General features: G+C 38.8%; 2 protein-coding genes across 4 annotated transcripts in view; one reads left to right on the top strand and one right to left on the bottom strand.

The window, feature by feature from the left end:
- Positions 1-1649: 1649 nt before the first annotated feature.
- On the bottom strand, positions 1650-15704 carry maea (macrophage erythroblast attacher, E3 ubiquitin ligase). 2 transcript variants are annotated; one of them, XM_044363112.1, is made up of 9 exons: positions 15599-15704; positions 9875-10057; positions 7357-7560; positions 6944-7066; positions 6034-6110; positions 5764-5872; positions 3742-3875; positions 3206-3401; positions 1650-3071 (listed from the first exon to the last, which is right to left on the bottom strand). In XM_044363112.1, the coding sequence occupies exons 1-9, from the start codon at positions 15665-15667 to the stop codon at positions 2976-2978; spliced, it is 1191 nt and encodes a 396-aa protein (XP_044219047.1). In that variant the 5' UTR covers positions 15668-15704; the 3' UTR covers positions 1650-2975. The 2 variants fall into 2 exon arrangements, with proteins under 2 accessions (XP_044219047.1, XP_044219048.1); XM_044363113.1 differs by lacking the exon at positions 15599-15704 and adding an exon at positions 14559-14651.
- The window catches only part of LOC122990018 (C-terminal binding protein 1), a 37208-nt gene continuing 31563 nt past the window's right edge, over positions 14810-20454 (top strand). The window contains exons 1-4 of one of the 2 annotated variants that reach the window (XM_044363109.1): positions 14810-14895; positions 16923-17010; positions 17383-17416; positions 18328-18524. In XM_044363109.1, coding sequence (XP_044219044.1) covers positions 18518-18524 — 7 coding nt within the window. In that variant the 5' untranslated portion in view covers positions 14810-14895; positions 16923-17010; positions 17383-17416; positions 18328-18517. The remainder of the gene's footprint in view (positions 14896-16922; positions 17011-17382; positions 17417-18327; positions 18525-20454) is intronic. The other variant, XM_044363110.1, reaches the window with a different exon arrangement.

Genomic DNA, 20454 nt, shown 5'->3' with positions numbered 1-20454 from the left:
TGCCACATTTAGTCTCTTTAGCATCAAATTCCCTCTTTGTGTTTCCTCAGACAGTGTTTCCCTGTTGAGCTGCAGTGGAGGTATAGCAGAAAAGATATTTATGTGAAAGATATCTACTTGACTTGACTAATTTGAATGGCTGAAGCTTCATATTAGCTTCAGATAAACTTTTAAATACATTTTTTGCACAGGAGGAGGACTGTGGATTTTGCCCCCATCAGTTACATTGTAAGTGCATTATGAAGGGATTTTCTAATGGTCAGTATGACAGAGGGACCATTATAGCAACAAAAAACAACCTATTTCATTGTTAGTTTGGGCACCTGACTATTGTTTTAAGACAGACTTAAGAATTGTGAACCTATCCTTTAAAATAGCAGGATTTGTCATAGTGTGAAAGGCTTCAGAAATTACAAATTAATCGAGGAGATACAATTTCCCCAAAATGTATTTTAGCAGCTCACTATAGATTATGTGGAAAGGGAAACTTTTACAGGTTTTTTTTTTTTTTCAGATTGTCAAAACTCAAAGGCGGGTGGGGTTGCACTAAGGCGACAATGGATTTTTGATCTATTTCTAAAACCCTGGAAACAGTCTTGACAAAGAACACTGATAATGTTTTAAATGAGGTATATTCTTGTTCATACATCTAAAAGCCTTGTTGTTGCCTTGTTCTAGGTGGTCTATGGAGCAAAATGGTTTTAAATCGTAATGAAACAAAGGTTAGTTTTAGTTTTTGTCTTTTAGAGAAATAAAAGACCACAAAATGAATCATACTGTCTAATTGAATTTGCTTCATTACTTAAGGTCTTTTAGGTTGCTTGTTTTTTGCCATGAAATTTACATTAATCCTATATTACCATCTGTATGGATGCTTTTCACTACTAGACCAAAAACCGACCACACAGAGTACTGACCTCTTCAGAACATGGAGATGTAGTTTCAGGTGAAAGACACAACACTTGGTTTAATTTCCATGTCAACACAGTAATCAACGACCTCTCCCCGCCTATGGTAACGATGACGATTTAGAGCCCACAGAGCAAAAGCAGACATAGCAAATAAAGAAACACTGAAATCAAAGTTCACTAAATCTTTATGAGGCATATTGCTCATGAAACAATCCCTTCATCTATTCTATCAACACAAACACACAGGACAGTCTGTGTCTTTACAGGTACACTTCCAAACTTATGAATGGACACAAATGAGGCAACTTGTGGTTTGTCAATAAACAACAGATGGAAGAAATGATTGACCACAAGACTGATCGTGTTGAACATAAAACTGCATTTCTGGATTGCCTTGTACGGTTGTTTAGGGTTGTATTTGTACAATTTGAGGGTTATTTGTGCCTTAGTTGACATTGAAGTCAAACTTTCTCCTCCGTTTATCTACATGAACATGAGAGTGAGTCAAGTTTTCAGGTGACTAAGTTTTTCCCTTTGAGTTTGCAAGAAAATGCAAGATGTTCTACCGCCAACGTAGCCAAGGGTTTAACCCTGCATCTCAATGCATTATGCAAATACAGGCTGTCGTATGTGAAACTACATGAAATGTTGAAGCAGTTAGTGTACTTTTATGCTACATAAACCTTGTAGTGTTGGTGCTGCAGGCAAACTTAAAATAAGCAGAATCTTCAGACTGAAAAGATCTGCACAATCCTTCTCTTTATTGTACCGTTCATCGTTGGAAAAATAGTTATGAAATTAAAAATATTTGGGCAATGTTGAATGAACTAAAATCACCCAGAGTTTCCTTTTTAAACAGAATAAATATCCAAAGTTGACTGAAATGAGCTAATTCTTTTAGCTGAACAAAAGGAGAGAAATTGATTGAAGGGAACCGAAAATGCCAACTTCACACACAACCAAGGAAGACAATTTGTTCATTGAGAAAAAGCATCATCAGAGATGGTTGTCATATTTGGATATTGCGTAAATCTCGCTATGGTGGTTAGTACATTGTAATTAATATTACCAAGTTCATGAGGAAAACTAAAAACTTCTTCGGAAATGAGAAGCTATACTGAACAACCAGGTATCCGCGGGTTGTATCAGGTTTACAACACCCAAGAAAAGACTTGTTCAGTTCACACAGCAGTCTTCTTATAACGTTCATCTTCATTGTCATTACTTGTCCCCCAAAACACCCGAATGTATACATGAGGTTGAACAATTCCTATCTAATATTTACATCTCAAAAGGAGCCTATTGCAGTCCAAATCAGGCTCCAGCTTCACAGTCAAGGGGGGGGAAGAAATGCAAAATGGTAGGCAGTTTAAAGGAGACCTTTAACATTTACCCCCACCCCAACAACCCACCAAAACACACAGCTAGAAGACAAAGAATGTCAACAGCATGCATCACATAATGAGATGCTACCACATGACCTGGAAGCCATGTTCTGTTTTCAAAAAGGCCCAAATCTCATGTGTTAATGTGGTTAATAGAGCGATACTGAGTTAACACAGTCCTGCCACATTATTTTAGTAACAAAGGAACACCACTAGTGAAAGGAAAAAGTCAAAGTAACCTCAACAAGTTTTTTATTTGTTGTAGTAAAATCAAACATCTACCTAGAAGTTTTTCACCCCATCAGTCCTTTTTTTTTCTAGTCTATAATCTTCAGAGTGAAGGCCTGTAAGATAATGACAATGTCGATAGTCCATGTGCTTGAATGGATCAGATCAAACAACTTCTTGTTTTCTAGCCACATCTAAAACAGAGTCTGAAAAGAGAAGAGCCCAGTTTCTGTGTGATAAAAATGGGTGGAGTAAGGGAACTGGCGAACTAGAGCTGATTATGTATTGGAAGGGGGGGAGGGGGGGGTTGTAGGGCATGTGAGGTGTGTTTGTGCGGGGAGGAAGGGCACTGGATCACAGCTCCACAGGTGGCTCCCTTGAATAGGCCAGGTCAGCGCTGATGGACGACGGGCCATATTCGATCATGTTAACCCTCAGATCATCTGAGCGATCACATGATGTAGACCTTCTCAGCCTGAGAGAAGTTGAAGACTTCTTTGGTTCTGGGGCATACCACTTTGTCATCTTGGCGAATAGACAGAAGGGACTGGAAGAGATATAAAAAACAGGGTTGGACATGAGCGTTTCTGGCTTCCATTTTTAACATAACAGAAATAGCTTTAGCTCACAAATCACTGTTATCTTTGCTTAAAGTTTTTTTTTTTATTGTGGTGTACTCACATTGTAGCCGTACACATATCCATTAGGCAGCATCATTGGTGGATTGTTTTCATTCATGACCTCCCCAGAGATCTTACAGACTAGTCTGGAGTTGGCGCAGTGGGCCATGGGTAGCGGCTGGGCCAACTTGTTTAGGGATTTACTGCACACTGGGCAGTCTGGGTTCTTAGAGGTACCATCCTCCTTGTAGCACTGACTGGAAATGGCATGGAGGTTAAGGACAAATATTTGTCTTTCAGTGAAGTAAAATGTCATTATGCGATGTTATTATGGGTCATAATTCAAAAGAATTGGTTTTCAAGTTTATTAGGCAGCATTTTCACTTTTATTAGACAGTACAGAGCAGAGAAGTTATAGTTATGTATGATAAAATCCCCATAAACTGTTTGTTTTAATCATTTTTGCTTCATTTACCTTGTAAATAAATGAAAAAAAACATCATGTTTGCATACTTTGTTTGTCAAAAGTTTAACTGAGGAGTTAAAAGCATCAAGACAGAAGCAATTTATTATTGGCAACAGAGTTTGGTAGGATACGGTGTCTTGATGGCAGACAGACCAGCCTGTAAGGTGATAGTGAAGACAGAGTTGTTTCCCAGTTGGTGCAGTCTGTAGTTGTCATATCGGAACTGCTGGATCAGCATCTTCCAGCGAGCTGGATCCAAAAGATCCTGATGGAACAGAGAAAACAAGAGACAGAGGAGACAGTTTTACACTTACAGCCATCTTGAGACAGACACCAGGTGTAGTCACTTCTGTTTTCTAAGGATCCACCTACAGTAAGTACAGAGCAGTGCGTCACATGACTCTTCTCCAACATGCAGTATTATTTTCATTCCTTCACAGATTATTACCCAACATGTTTGACTACATTGCCTTCATCGAGGTGGTGTAAACTGCAACACGTACCAGCCCCGTCACATAGTGCTGAATCATTTGACTGTGTAGCACACATCAGATGTCGTCCCATATATAGTAATAATTGTACCGTAGCCAGTATGTTCTAATCCTGGGAGCAAATTTTGACACTCAAACACAGCCAGCGTATCATATGTTGTTCATTAAAGGTTGTTTGAACGTTCTTCTGGAAACTGGCAACACCCTTATTAGTGTATTATTTCAGAGACCTCCAGAAAGTTGATATAACCTCGTACAACATCATGATAAAGCCATGTAGACAACAGTGTTTTGCTAATAAACATGGTATACTGGAGAAGAGTTGGGCAACTTGTTTTTAATATGATTTTGTTAAACTCAAGTTCCAGGAAACTTGTGTTAACAACCAGTGAGACCAGTCTAACCTGAATAATTCTAGAACAAAACCGTCTAGTCAACCCTTCAGTGCATAACGTACAAAAGCAAAAGTAGTTAATTGCATACAAGGAGAATCATATTACTTGGCAAACAAGTGAGCCCCGACATGTGGAATACAATCTGCTCCACTGTCATCAGTGGTCACACATTTATACCGATCACAAGCTGCACGATTAATCAACTTATAATCATTTCCACAATTAATTAAATGTGGTACCGAGGCTATGTGTTTAAAATACCTGCTCTACTGCATCTGCCTATTCACATCACACCTACTACCCAATCACAGGCGCTCATTTATAGCAAATTGTGATTAATGTCTCTCTGCTTCCTCAGCTGAGTGTGTTTTCACTTCAAAGGCATTTTACAAATATAGCCTAAAACATTTTCTAAATGTTAAAGTTAAATCCTTTTTGTTTGGCTGTAGGGGTTTGTGGTCACATCATTTACACTTTCACACTGATCTCATGTAAAAGAAAAGTGAGGACAGTTTTTTTTCTCCAAAAGACAAATACATAAATGATCATGATTTCAATAGTGAAATCATTTTAGCTATAAATGTGCAGTCTTACAAACATGTTGGCAGATCACAGAAATTCTCAGTTCTGCTTCTGTCACGCTGGCACAAAAAGCTGGAAAACATGTTGAGACACTACTTTGGCTTGGCCCATCTTGGTTACTGGCTTCAATAGCCAAATGCTTTTTTGAGATTAAGCATTGCTGCAACTCTTCCTCAGGGGACTTCTGATAGGAACTAATAATTAACAATAACAACAGCTACTGAAACAAGTCATCTAAGGACAAATCTGAAGTATCACATGAGGAAAGAGTTTTTTTTTTTAAATACAGACAGCGGAGGCCCTCTAGTGGCTGTTTGTAGCTATAGCACATCCTCTGCTAGATCTCTATTAAATTCCACACTTAAATAATTTCAGTGATGTATTCTTACTAAAGAAAAACAAGTTGATCACAGTGATTGTCTCTTTCATTTGTCCACAGTCTGCAATACCATGTTGTTCATCATGTTGAGCACAGAAGGAATAAGAGTAGTCTCTCTCAGCTCAGTCAGTTGTTTTGTCAATTCCGTGTATGATGTTTTGCGAGAATTACCGTCGAAATGGCAGAAACCCAAATGAGTATACCACAATGTTGCATGGTTGTATGTGTGTAAAAGTGGTCTGACCAACAACAACAAAAAATTATACAGATGTACATATTTACACTGGTCAAGAACACAAATGATACCTTGTATGGGGAGATGTGTGTATCTGATGGGAAGGCCAGCATGCCCATCACCTGTCGAACCTCATCCAACTGTCCACCTTCTGCTTGGCTGAAGTGTTTCCTTGCATGTCTGACATAGACACAGAGACAGACAACCACAAGATCAGTGGGTTATATGCTGCAATCTGGAACTGATTTAATGTTTTATTGGCTCCAATAATAGTTAAAATGAGAAAAACATTAAGGGTTTAGGGTGAAACAGTGTGTGTGTTGTGGTTCTATGTGTCATACCTTACTGCATCCATTCGTTTGTTTTGTCTGATGAGCTCAATGAACTCCTGGATTCTCAGACTGAATTCAAGACAACTCTGCAAAAGAAACAAACAAAAGTTGTTATTCAGTTTAAACCACAGAGTTTCACCCTCCTATTTCACCCTTCATGAACCTGAAACAAAGCTGGCAGGAAACTGATCTTTTTGTACGACTGCTTCAGTGCTGGTGGATTAAAAAAAATGTCTTTCCATGTGTTACAAACCAATTGGAAATAGAAAACAAACATCCTACCACTGTGGCTGATAGAGCTTAAAAAAGTACAATTCGCAATGAAGATAGCTGTTGTTTATTTCCCAATTGGTCTTGTGACCAAACCAACATTGATGTTTAATTTGAACATTTCACAAATGTTCTCAACAGCAAGAAAAAAGAAATTCCCCTGGTGTTACTATCATACCAGTCTGTGAATACCCTCTTAAATATTCTGCCATTCACAGAGTACAAGGTTGACTCTCAAAGTCACAGCTAAGAGGGAAGATTATTATGCTTTGGTGGAGGTCTGCACTCCACTGAGTACTTTCTGGTTTAATAGGATAATCTTGGGGATTAACACTTTAACTTGCCGTCGCTGCCAGCAGGGCAAACCACCCAGGAGGAGTAATTAAATCTCAACAGGTCTGTGTCTGAGCACAAACAGCGATACATTACTGATTCTTGTTGAGAGCAGAAATATGTGACAGACTGATAAGCGTTTGTCCTTCTATACTGTTTCTGCTTCTTTACATGCTTGACTTTCAAAAGCTTGACTCAAACTATGAATTGTTTTGTTTTTTTGGTCATGGGCATGATTTAAGGAATTCTCACTCTTTTTAAACCTTTTTTTTTTTTTATTTATGAGGCTAAAATTAGATTTTCGTATATTAACTACCTTCATCTTGCGGAGGCGGGACTTATTGTCGTGGCACCAGGCTAGGCAAGTGGCTGTCTCCTGCCTCTCCAGGGACTCCTCCACCTCCTTAGCTGTGAGGAACATCTCAATGTTCACCAGATCCTAAAAAAATACAAGAGTGTGGACATGTTAACAGATAGGAAGGGCATCTCTAAATAAAATAACATCACAGTCATACTATCAATGGAGGGAAGAGCAAGAAGTTTTGTGTTGAAATGTCACATCATCTGTCTTACATGTTCTATAAAAGACAGGATCAGTGGTTGTTTCTTGGCTGTGTCATTCGGTTGGGTTGGATTTCTTTGTATGTGTGCGTTTGTTTTCTATGAACTCCAAGAACTCCCAACACATCTGAATGACCACACAGAGCAATAAAACACATGCACAATTACCTCTATACCGCTCTGTCTGGCCAGTTTAACAGCTGTGTTGTAGTAGCCGCAGCGCAGCAGGTGCTCCACCATCATGCGGTCCATGCGTTTCTTCTTCCACAGGTTGACCGAGGCTGGCTGGTCGCTGCTGTGCTCTTTCAAGTGCTCGATACGACGCTTACACAGCTTGGCGCTCTCGTCTTCTGCTTGGATGGACTCGGCAGCCTAAAGCACACACACACACAATAAAGATGTTTACAAAATGTGCATCATGTAAATCAAAAATACAAATGATTATATTATAACCTTGTGTTAAAACACTTGGCATTCTTGGATTTCATAACAGAAAGAGCTCAAGTGTTCTTCTACATCAGAATTTATGGTCAGGAAATTACCTACAAAAGACTCAAATTATATGTAATAAAGCTGGTTTCATATTTGCTTTTTATAAACGTTTTGTAATACCGGCGATGACTGTAAACCGATAACTTGGCTGCCCTCTGAAGTTGGACTAAAATGAGCATTGTTGCGGTCAGGCCAGACTAAACAGCTGCTTCCTGTTCTGTGGATAAACTGTTACATGACGGAGGTAAACTGGGTGTCATAAGCGGGAAGACAAAGGATCACAAACATTCAAAAATGTGCTCCGATTGATACACATTACATGTTTATCACAAATGTACGTAGCAGAAAGGAAACAGTATTAAACTTTTGGTATTTATTAGAAACATCCTGCAGTACAGAAATGCATTCCTAGGTGTACTGTTCCATGCCACTTCCATATTAGATGAGATTTATCCCAAAAATAATTACATGGCAACATGACTTTGTTTATTCTTAAACAACCTCTTCTTGGTCAGTGTCTCCTTTTTAGGTCTTGAACTCAACTAATTCTCTCGCTGTCAGATTTCAATCTTGACTTTTGGACCACTTCACTCTACACCAGCTGGACCAGATTTGGCAGAAGAGAATAACATGTTTTGGGGGAGAAATGCCTCCCCGCCCCTCTAGCGAATCAGTGTAGTGTCTAGTGTGGTTTGGCCGTTAGCATGTTCATGCGGGTTTATACATAATAATAAAAACTGCTGGGAAAATACGTTGGCACCATGGAAAAAAAATACTGCACAAGCATGTTTTGATCACTTGTTTTCAGTAATTCTGTCAGCTTGATACAAGAAGCAGACAGGCAGCGTTTCACCACTGGAAAACAAAATCCTCAAGGCCACAATTATACCGTTATAAAGAAACCACAGCCACAATAAGGTGATTTTGTCAAAAGGGGTGAGTGATGTGGCTTTTAACAGTTTGCTCTAGCTTGTAGATGTGATACTGCTTGTGGTGTAAACAACACCAGGGCCAACACCAGTGCTTGCTTTATCTTACTACTAAAGCCTGGGTGAGTGTGGGGGTTTTCTACATGTATTTCATATTTCCTCTCAAGTGCAAATCTTTGCCTTGCTCAGACCCTCTCAATGGGTTTCCATGTACAATGGAGGTTTCTTGGGCCTTGTGCACACTAATGAGGATAGACTTAAAATTAGAAATAATATAATTAAAAGAAAAGTCTGTTTGATCTCCATCCACCCAGGGCCAGATTTCAAAAATGACCTCTAAAGTTGGTTTGTATGAAAACACTGGCCTAAAAGTGTAGCATCAAAGGAGAGAACAGAGCTTGAAAACACTGACAACATCTCTGCCAATAAACCTTCCACAAACATAGCTGGCATAGTTGCAGCTGCCAGAAATGTTAAAGGACCAGTGTGGAGGATTTAGTGGCATCTAGCAGTGAGGTTGCAGATTGCAACCAAATGAATACCCCTCCCTCTCCTCTTCCAAGCTTGTAGGACAACCTACGGTGGTCGCAAAACTCGCGAAAAACACGAGGGGCCTTCTCTAGAGTCAGTGTTTGGCTTGTCCATGCTGGGCTACTGTAGAAACATGGCAGTACAACATGGTGGGCTCCGTGGAAGAGGACCCGCTCGCTATGTAGATATAAAAGGCTCATTCTAAGGTAACAAGGTAACTTATTTTCAGGTGATTATACACTAATTAAAACATACTTATGAATATGATATTCCATTTCTGCCAAGTCTGTTCCACTAGGTGCCACTCAATTTTACACACTGGGCCTTTAAGCCAACTTTCTGTTGCCTCTGACTATCACTGTAATCACTATCTTACACAGGAGTGGTCCTCTGAAAACAGAAATGACGATGACAAAACTTCTATTGTGAAATGAGAAAAACTGAGTTTTAATTTTTTATCCAGCAACACTTCCTGACAGAAGGTGGTGGTAACGCACCATTTTCTTGTTTGCCAACCATAACTGAACTAAAAGAGAAAAGTGTTTTGTTTTACATTTCAGTGTGAATGTCAAACTTTGACAGAATAATTTGAAAATTTAGCTGCTGACCTAAAATTTTCAAATTAATCCAAATAATCAGTGTAAAGATTGGATTACCTAGAGACAGGGTCTCAGCCAGTCTAGAAAGAAACACCAACTAATGACCTCATGTGTGTGTACATCTGTGTCCCTCACCTTCCTCTTCAGGGCGCTGAGTTTTTCCACCACTCCATCCAGCAGTGACACCACGGAGTCGACCACCGGGAAGCTGCTAAGCGTCTTCTCCAGCTCCGCAACCACCATCGTCACGTGACTCGTCTCCCTGTCGATGTTCTTCTGAGCTGCCCTGAAACGTTTGTTCAGAGTCTCGTAGGGCACCTGCACAGAAAATACAATGGGATATTAACCAAGGTGCATCAGGCACTCAGGTTAATCAGTGGTAAAGAGCAAGCATGCAGCTAACTATTGCACAGGGTCTTGTGAGGAAAATTACACATACTACACATATAATCAAGTTTGAATTTGCATGTTTGTTAATACAGTTACTGCACATATAACCATGTTTAATTTCCACTATGTTTATGTCACACATTACAAAATCTTTCACCAGGAGGAATCCCCGATGACTCTGTCTGGTCTCCAAACTATGTTTTGTCACGAAAAAACACACAAGAAGTGACACGGGAAATGATGCGATACCGTGCACGTAAATAAATATTTATGCAATGAAAACGGAGGTAGCTTCCTGCTCTTATTGTCGTTTGATAAGGACGACAAGATTACATATCCTGAAAAGCTCGTCAGTGTCTCCCGTGTCTTGTGGTCTCATTGGCTGTAGCTCATTGCCAGTCATAACACTTCACTTTGGACTCCCTGACAGGTCCAGATATTTAGCCTGCTTGATATCTTTTGGGCGTCTGCGAGGCATTGGCGAGCTCTCGGTAACCGTCTTCGAATAGTTCACACATAGCGACCGAGAGCCGATTTGCGAGCGCCGAGCAAATGTTTGACCAGTGTTTGACCAGTCCATCTTTTGGGCGTCTGCGAGGCATTGGCGAGCTCTCGGTAACCGTCTTCGAATAGTTCACACATAGCGACCGAGAGCCGATTTGCGAGCGCCGAGCAAACGTCAGTTTGCCTCTGATCTGGGGCTTTTGTCAGTCGAGCAATCTCCAAAAACTGTTGGCAAGTGGAAAATCAGGGTTAAAATCGTGCAGTGCAAACTTGGCATTAGTCTCTGAGAGAATAATTGTTTAGAGAGGATGAAGCTCAAGTGCAGATAAGAAATTGTGAGAACCTGTTTGGCCCACTGTTCCCAGCGGGTGTTAAATGTATCAAAGGCCTCTCAGCAGATGAACACAGAGGCAGAGGCTCCCCAGGAAAGAAACATGATAAATAAACAATGGGCTTGCTGTTGAATTTTACTTGGTTCTAGGATTGGCATGTTTGTAACTTTCTTGACAGCTGACACACATATATATATATATATATATATATATGCGACTCACTTTGCCTTTTCACTCTTTGTCTGACACAGACATTGAGTCCATATGCATCTGATGCGCTGAGCAATATTAAAGTGTGACAAAACTGTATGAGATTTTGTCTCATTCCTCTTTGTCAGAGTAGAATTGCAAAATTACCATAACAGTCTCATCAAGAAAGTAGCTCAACGAATGAATGAGAAAATGATCTCTAGTTGCCTGAGAGTTCAAGTTCGTATTCTGCAAAAGGTTTGTTTAGGTGCCTGAGTTGTAGTAGACCTTGTAAACAAACAAAAAAACATACAAAAAGCTGTCACACATAGATTGCATCAATAATCTTATTAAAAGACCTAAACACAAACAAAAAGACACAAACTAGGAAAGAACAGTGTCGAGACTCTTCAACTTTTTCACCCGTGGTTAATGTGTCTTTTCAATATGTCACAAATAGTTGGAATGAGATTAAGATTAACACTGTGCTCCATGATGCCCTGTGAACTGTATTCCAGCATAATTTCACGATATTTCTGCAGCAAGTTGAATCAAGCAACTACTCAGTAGATAAAAATTAAAACTTGAAGCAGGAACTGTTTCCTGGTGTTTTCCTTCTTCCTTGCTACTACAGTCTACAGATTATTCAATTCATTTAATCTGAAATAGTATGATAAATAGGTAAAGTGTAATTTTTAAGTTAATGTAGTATATCTCTAAATCTGTTCTGCACAGTATAAAAGTTAATATTCAACATGATCCTTTCAGTGACAATCTATTACTTGTGATACTTCTAATATATCACCCTTTTCTCCATTCATCATCTTAAAACTGACTTTTAAATCTAAACACAGTTTTTGAGTCTTACAAGCTCCTCTTATCTTCCACCATTATCCTACATTATCCCAGTTTAAACAGGGCTGGTATATTCGGCTCTAGTGAAGTAGTAAAAAATCCGGTAAAATGTAGTTGTTTCATTGACTATAAATTCAATGATTTATGCATATTTTTATCTGAATGACCTAAAAAGTATCTATCAACAAATGATTCAAAAAACCTCCCCCAGACATCACCACAGAGACTAACTAAACACTCCAGCTACAGTTTGTGTACTTAATGGTCCTCACAGAGAACTATGAATAATGTTTGTATTCAACATAATCTGAAAACATTTATCCATCGTCTTTATCTTAGATCAAACTAAACAACGCAGTGATTTTCCCCTCCTTGTGTTACAATATTACCAAGATGACTTTGCAGATACCTGTAAATGAGATTAATATGTCTGTTGTGGTTCTTTCTGAGATATTGCGTGGCTTTAATCCATTGAGAGGAACTTATTTTAAGTTGGAGCCAAGTTAATTTCACAGATCACTAAGACTGAGGAGGAAAGTTATGCAAGTGTGCCACGAAACACAGAAGGAATCCAACTCTAATTTTTCAAACATAAAACCCAGAATGAGACTCTATGACTCTGATATTTAATTGAACCACAAAGCAGTTTCGTACGCATTAGTAAATATTCATTAGTGTCCTGTCGGCAGGACACGGGGCACAGACACTGCACGAGAGGGACGATATGGAAAAGGCCTTGCCGTTACGTATGAATTCATCAGTCTCCAGTGTTTATTCCCCCTGATAGCTACATCAAGATCAGAGGTTGACACTGACACATACGAATGGTCAGTGTTTGACCAGTCCAGCAAATATTGATTTTTAGTGACAGACTTGGCCGCAGATCAACACATTACTTGTGGGTCATGAAACGTAGTTTTCAGTAGCCAGACAGATGGTGATGATTACAACAAGATGTAAAGAAAGCCTAATTAATTTATTAAAACATGACTTGGGCAGTATAACGTTGTAGATCTTGAGAACATGGAGGTTATGTGAATGAGGAGAGATTTTGCTATACTCCTTCTACTGAAGCAGCTTTTCCTTTGATATGTCTGGCTGTATGAGGCCATGGCAGGGAATGTTTCAAATCTATCAGCAGGAGTGTTTTATGATGATATTAGCCTAAACGGACAGGACTTTGCATCAATGTGATGAAATACCTTGATTTCCCCAAGTAATTAATTCACTGGATTAGCCAGAAACAGACGCTAAAACCTGGATATTTTATCTATTGACTGTTTCCAAAATGAAAATACTTTCTCACAATATACTGTATATAAATTGTCTTAGATTTTCTTTTGCTTGAAGAGAGTTTTCACAGAAGATGCAGTCTGCACATACATGGAGAGAAAGGGGTTTGACATGTAACAAAAGGTCCCAGTATAGGACCAGTATAGAACAGGGAACATTGTGGTTGTCTGGTATGCATCTTAAACCACTGAGCCAACAGTTTGTACTGTTATATAAAAATCACATATACAGTGACAGAAGATTTTTATCTCTCATCCTACTAAAAAGTGAACAGAATAAGATAATAGAAATAATTCCCTTTTTTAAAATGTAACTTCTAAATCTTACACTGTATATGATATAACCATTTTTCATATGGAGATGATTTACTTGACAGTGGACACGTAACTGTGTCATAATGAGCACATGTCAGACAGCCATTTACTGACAACTGTGTATGAGACGCTGTCTTTCAAAATTTGATCATTTGATGGTAGATGGCTCAGTGTGAGAGACAAATGTTGGATAGATACAGGCCCGAACCACACAACCACCAAGTGTGCACATTACTCATTAATGATTATTCAAATAACAAGAAATATTACATGGCTCAAGTAATTTTAATAAGTCTGAATGATAATTCTGACTTACACTGTGTACAGATGCATTATCTTACAATATGCAGCTTTAAAATATCATTTGACTCTAATGGGCCTGTATTTTCAGCATTCAGGTTAGTGGCTAATCAACCACAGGCCAGAATGGGATGTTAGTCACAAAGCCTTTACATCTGCACATGTAAATTAGTATATAGTCTTTTCATATCAGGGTTACCACCCCCTTTAACAATGCTTGAGGTTAACATTACACTGACTCTGAAGAAATGTCCAAAAACGTCCTCAAGGACATAATCTCCAGCTCACACTGTATTTGTTAGCAATGCAGATTAGCAGCTTGTCCAGTGTCCATATCAGGCAACGTAATGACATAATTATTTCCCTCAATATAGCTCGAAATGTGATCAACATTGCTCCCACTCCCATTTGATGCCAATTAAAAACCATCACTCCTGTCTTAAAATGGTGCCCATCACGTACCATCATCCTTACACTGCAGCATCCAAAGCAAAGACAGACACAAACAGCGAGCCCCCTTTTTTCTCTTCACACAGAGGCTTTTTTTTTTTTTTTTTTTTTTTTTAAACACCGCAAGCCAACACTAAACGTCTCCTTGCATTCATCATGACACACAAAAGCTGCCAATACATTGCTACTCACAGCTGAGCTTTATAAGACGACGCTTTCTTTTGCTCTCTGAGGCGGCTTGAAGACACAGACAGGAAGCAGCCCGGACTTGTTTCGGCTCGTCTGTTTTTTAGCAGCGGTGTCGCAGTATGTGCAATGGAGGAACAGTGCGTGTGTGCGGCGGCAGGCTGTTATTTCTCTCGCTGGCCATTTTGAAGTGCAGAGAGGCAATGTGATGACACTGCGCTGCCTCGGAGGGCTGCTTCCCCCTGCCTGACAGCGGAGCAGCAGCACTGGCTTTCCCCCCACCCCCCCACACCGATTTCACCCCGATCTACCTACAATTTGCATGCTCGACGTTACGTGTCTGGTAGGATATTCATCTTTTGCGACGATCAAAATGTGCTAATACTTTTTCTTTCTTTCTTTTTTTTTTTAAACCACAGCAAGCAAGCTAGCAGGCCGATCACGTCTGCATGTCTGTTTTTTTGTGACCTGGTTGTTAAAGGGATGAGCAACCATGTTGTTTCATGTCCTGTCAGTGTTCATGAGTATTACAAGCTTTTGTCATCGTTTAACTGGTGTCAAACGGTAAAAATTAGCGTGTCTGTTAAATTCATTCGTGTGTATGAATCAATAATTTCCTGACAAGCATGAAATAAATGCAACAACAGTTTGATATGTAACATTAACTGCCAAGATATAACAAACGAGAAATGAGCATCGTGTCAAAAAACACTTTAACTTAAGCTAGCAGCACTGAGGCCTTCAACCAGCTTAACGTCAATGATAACAATAAGAGCTCAAACAGGTGGTTAATTAACAGACACCAGCTAAAGCTATTTAACCAACTACACGTTTTTTTGCTGTTTTGCTTTGGAGAGACAAGGTAGTTAATGGACGCGAGCTACCTGGCTAAGCTAACCGTTAGCCTCCCTGTCATGCTCGCTGCTCTCGCTTCTGATGAACTAATATTTCCCATTTTACAAATAACACCAAACGCATCGCATGTTTCTTTAGCAACGGCAGACACATTAGAGGATCAATATATGCCGGTTGTTGTTGTTGTTTACCTTCAGGGTGGGATATTCTTGGACTTTGAGAGCCATGGACAGTTGGGATGCTGTCTCTTGCACCGCCATCTTGGTTTTGTGGGTTTTTCTCTTGTGGTTGTTTGTGTTTTTTTTTCTTTCTATCAGCTCAGATTAAACCTCGGTGCTCATTACCGCCATCTGGTGACACGGTGCCAGCACTGACTCTGTGTTTGGGGCTGTATGGAAGATGATTTTCTTATCTAAATTGTCTTAAAAAGCTGAAAGTATTCTTTTTTTTATTGCTTTTTATCCCATGTAGTCTGGTAAGGGTGCAGGGCACACAACACAAAATTAACTGTCATGCAAATAATACAAACTCCATGTGAATCAAAAACTCAGTCAAGCCTGTACCCTCCTGCGCCGTTTACCCTATACCCCTTGCAAAGAGAAAAAGCAAAAACAAAAATAGAAACAGAAACAAATGAAAAAAAAAAGCATAGGCCGTAACTGCCAAGCTTACACTTTCATCTATTTGTACACACATATTTAAATATACTGTACATAGCGTATGTCTACTGCTGCAGACTATATAGGATTGACAGTCCAATCACCCAGATGGAAAAACAGCATATTAAACAAACTGTACCCTCCTCCCCTCCTTTGGCCTCCAAATCTGTTTACCCAAAAAAGATTAAAGAAGCAGTTTGAGCTCATGAGCGGCCTTCATCAATGCTTGCATAGATTCTATTTTAGCTCCTTGTGACCAAGCACAAGAAGATTCAAATGATAATACTTTGTAAAATGAGTTTCCATTGAAATATGCTAAGTTTGTTGGGAGGTTTTAATCTCATAACCAGGATTTTTTTTTGTCGCTGTTAATCCTGCAAACAAAACTCTTCTCTTTTGTACAGGTAGGGTTAGGGTTGAATTCTAAGTATTCATTGATTTAAGGTAAGATCCAGCATCTTGTTCACATACAGTCAAAAACAATCTAACCACAAAATCCATTTATAGCTGTTCTTCATCTCTCAATCACATCACATGCTCTTCATGAGCAGATGGAGTTTTCCCAGTTGTTAAGGAACTGTAAATGTATAAATGAAAATCCAGCTGCTTGCTGCTCCTTAAACAGTTTTTCTTAACCTTTCACCTACTGTGTGAATTTAAGACTTATGTACCCTTGTTACTACTATGAATCTTATTACATTGCCTCCAGCTCTAACCACCATTTCTTTGTATCCATTTAGTTGAGTTTTAAGATTCAAGATCCTTTTATTGTCATTCAGCAAAACATCAGTGATGCAAAGCATGTATATAAAGTTAGTATTTTATAACTGCTTTTTTCTTTTCCTTATGATGTTAGATGTTCAAATTCCCATTTTTCCTGATCACTTCAAGGACTTCTCATCCCTGCCATACACTCAGCCTTCTTTCACTGCTGCTATAACTTGGTACTTTCATTATTTATTTATTTATTTATTTATTTAAGATTTATACTTTAAAAAATATTTATAGTATTTATTATTATTATTATCTGGTATTTTCAGTATTTTACTCCCGTACTTTGTGAGTTTTAATGTGTTGTTTTTTATATATTGCATATGTATTGTACCAGGACTGAGTAATGTGAATTTCCTTCATTTACCTGTAAAATGTGCTAGAATGACAACAATCTGAGAGATATTTGGCAATTCTACCTGCCATTTCATGTCCATTAACAATGTGGCTCAGAGTGAGAGCATCAAAATTTACTATAAAATGTTTCTGTAATTAAATCAAGGCTTGATAAACATCAGTCAGCTTTGTGCTCTTGTATTCCTCAGGGTTGCTGTATTTGATCATCTACTTGAAGCAGAGGTGAGTCGATGCCTTATCTATCACTCATTACATTTACATTGTTAACTGTAATCTAACAAGATCAGATTCCTGATATTCAAATACAAAACATCTGATAGATGTGAAACTACAGCGTTTTGGCTACCAGTTACAGACAGAACAGATGACAGCGGTGTGTAGTGTAATATTGAAACTAATAGCTGAATTTATTGATCAACACAAAATGAATAAGCAACCATTTTTGATAATCAGTAGATCCAAGTCATTATCAAGCAAAAATGACACAAATTCAGCTTCCAGCTTCTCAAATGTGAGGATTTGCTGCTTTTCTCTGTTTTGTATAATTGTAAAGTGAATATTTTTGGACATTTTATATTCAGCGATTAATCACAAAAAATAATCAGATTAATAATCAATAATGAAAATAATCATTTTTTGCAGCCCTAGTATTGTGCACATGGTAAATATAATACAAACCACAAGACACTATAGTCAATAAAACCTCATATTCCCTGGCAAGGGCTGCATTTTTAAACAAAATATCAAGAAAGAGGACATGAATACCATCATTAAAAGCAATAAAACTTATTAGATATTTGAGAGATGTGAGAAGAAAATATAAAAATCTGAGTGGGAAAAAGCCTGAAGTTAGTGGGGATGAAGAAGAAGAAGAAGATTGTCCATTTGGAACCTAATCTTGAGTTTAGTTCAAGTGCACCCATGTGTGTTTAATAGTGTGTAAAACACACTATTTTATCCCACTAATACTGAAATGTGATCATTAAAAAAAACAGGTCAACCCCTAAGAAGTGAAGGCATCATTACATAGAAAATAGGGCACATACTGTATAATTTCTAGTCTTTTTAGATCTTCAAAATACAGGTTACAGTCCGCGTTTACACCCCTTCCATATCTTCTTTTCCTGTGTTAGTGAGAGCACCCTCCCCCCAGCTGGAGTGAACATATTGCCATTGGCTGCTGTCCAGTGCCAGGCCGTGCTGATTGGCTGGCACAAACTGTAGTCGCTTACAATTGGCACATTATCTGCTGCATGCCCCACCCCCACACCCCCACCCAGCCTTGGAACAAAGTGGAACAGTGGACACGCAGAGAGGAAGGTGATGCAAGGTTTGTGATGTATTTTAGGCCCCGTATTGAGTGCTTCCTGTGTGTAATTTGTGTGTAGCGTGTGTGTGTGTGTGTGTGTGTGTGTGTGAACGTGTTGGTTTATGTGATTCTAGCTGCCGGCCGTTCAGCCTGGCTCTGTACTGTGTTAGGAGATATCTCTGTGCCAAGCCAAATAGGGGGGAAAATGTCTCTGTATTTGCGTGTAATTATGGAGGCTTGCTTATATGCGTCTGTATGAATATATAAATATGTGAGTGTTTATTTTTGTTTTTTTTGTGTGTACAGTATGTGTGACTGGAGGATTATTGTTTATTGATGATGAAGGAATCAGCTGTGAATTGGTATCTCTTTAACTCTGAATGAATTTTGCCCTGAGTGGTTGTTGAATGTTGGTGCAATATATTGAGTCTAGAAAGAAGCTGTTGGTCTTCATTTCTAACGGACTGACACTAAAACCTGAGGACTCGTTTATAAAAAGGTCTCACCATCACATGAATGAAAATGTACTCTGATGTGAAAAATGACCATATCTTGCAGATGTTAGACCTTCAGTTTCTTGGTGTTCATATACAGTATACTGATGTAATACAGGCTTTAAGGTAGCATCTGAGGCATCAGAATAAGCTGTTATATGTGTGAAGAAATAATAACTTAACCCACTGTTAACCCCTCAAATGTTTATTAACGTTTCAGAGTTAATGCTCACAATTACTCCAAAAGTCACTTTCCATCTTCTGTGACAGAAATATGCCATTAAAGGACGGGTTTACAATTTTTCAAGTGTGTTCAACAGTCAGGTGCCCGTATAAGCACTGAAAGAGGTTTTCCTCTCGCTGTAATCGTTCCTCCTGTTCATACTGGCTATTAAAAGATCCCCTTTATATGTGCTTTCAAGTTTTCTCATTTAAAAGATTATCTGAAGCTTATATAAGGCTTCGGCAGTCTGAGTTAGTCATATCAAGTGGATATCTGCCACATTTACAGTCTTTTTAGCATAAAATTCCCTCTTTGTGTTTCCTCAGATAGCGTTTCCCTGTTGAGCTGCGGTGGAAGTATAGTAACATAAAGAGGGACTTTGGCACTAAAAAGACTAACATTGAAAGATATCTACTTGATTTGACTAAGTGGACAGCTGAAGTTTCATATTAACTTCAAATAAACTTTTTAAATTACATTTTTGCACAGAAGCAGGATTGTGGATTTTGTCCCCTATCATCACTTACAGTGTGTGTGTTATGAGTACAGTTATGAAGGGATCCTCTGATGGTCAGTATGAACAGGAAGAATCATTATGACAAGAAAAACATGTTTCAATTTGGTCACCTGACTGTTGTTTTAATACGTACTTGAAAAATTGTGAACCCATCCTTTAAATTCACATTCATACATCACAGGTTTCTAAGATACAGTGATCACTCTTTAAGCATCCTTATGCTACTTTTTTAACGACTACATACATACACACATAAGTATACGATGGGAAGCGATGTGATTACGCTGTAAAAAAGTCAAGAGCATGTCACATCAATGAGACCCCTATATTACCAGCGATATTGGATTTTTAAGTGCTTTTAAATGGATTTTCCTCTGCTGGCCATGATCTTCTCAGCTTGACCAAAGATTTAAACTGCCATAAACCAGTTTCTCTAATCTGGAGACCTCGTACAGTTACACTTACACTTTATTGAGGACTTTCAGCTGTCAGTTAATTCTCAACATCCAACTCTCTGTGATATTAATGATTCCTTTCCTCAAATCTCATCCTCCACCCCCTTTTCTCCCTAATCTGCTCTTTCCTTTTTTACTGCTCACCTCTTCCTATCCCCCTTTTCTTTTCATCCTGCTTCCCTTCACTTTTCCTTTCTAACAACCTTCATCTCTCCTGCCTGTTCTTCCACTTCCTTTCATTCTCCTCCTCTGCCCTCCCTCT

The sequence above is a fragment of the Thunnus albacares genome, chromosome 10 (assembly GCF_914725855.1).
Source record: "Thunnus albacares chromosome 10, fThuAlb1.1, whole genome shotgun sequence".
NCBI classification, from domain to species: Eukaryota; Metazoa; Chordata; class Actinopteri; order Scombriformes; family Scombridae; genus Thunnus; species Thunnus albacares.
Note: the sequence above shows the minus strand (reverse complement) of the source record. Positions and strands in the feature narration are given on the sequence as shown.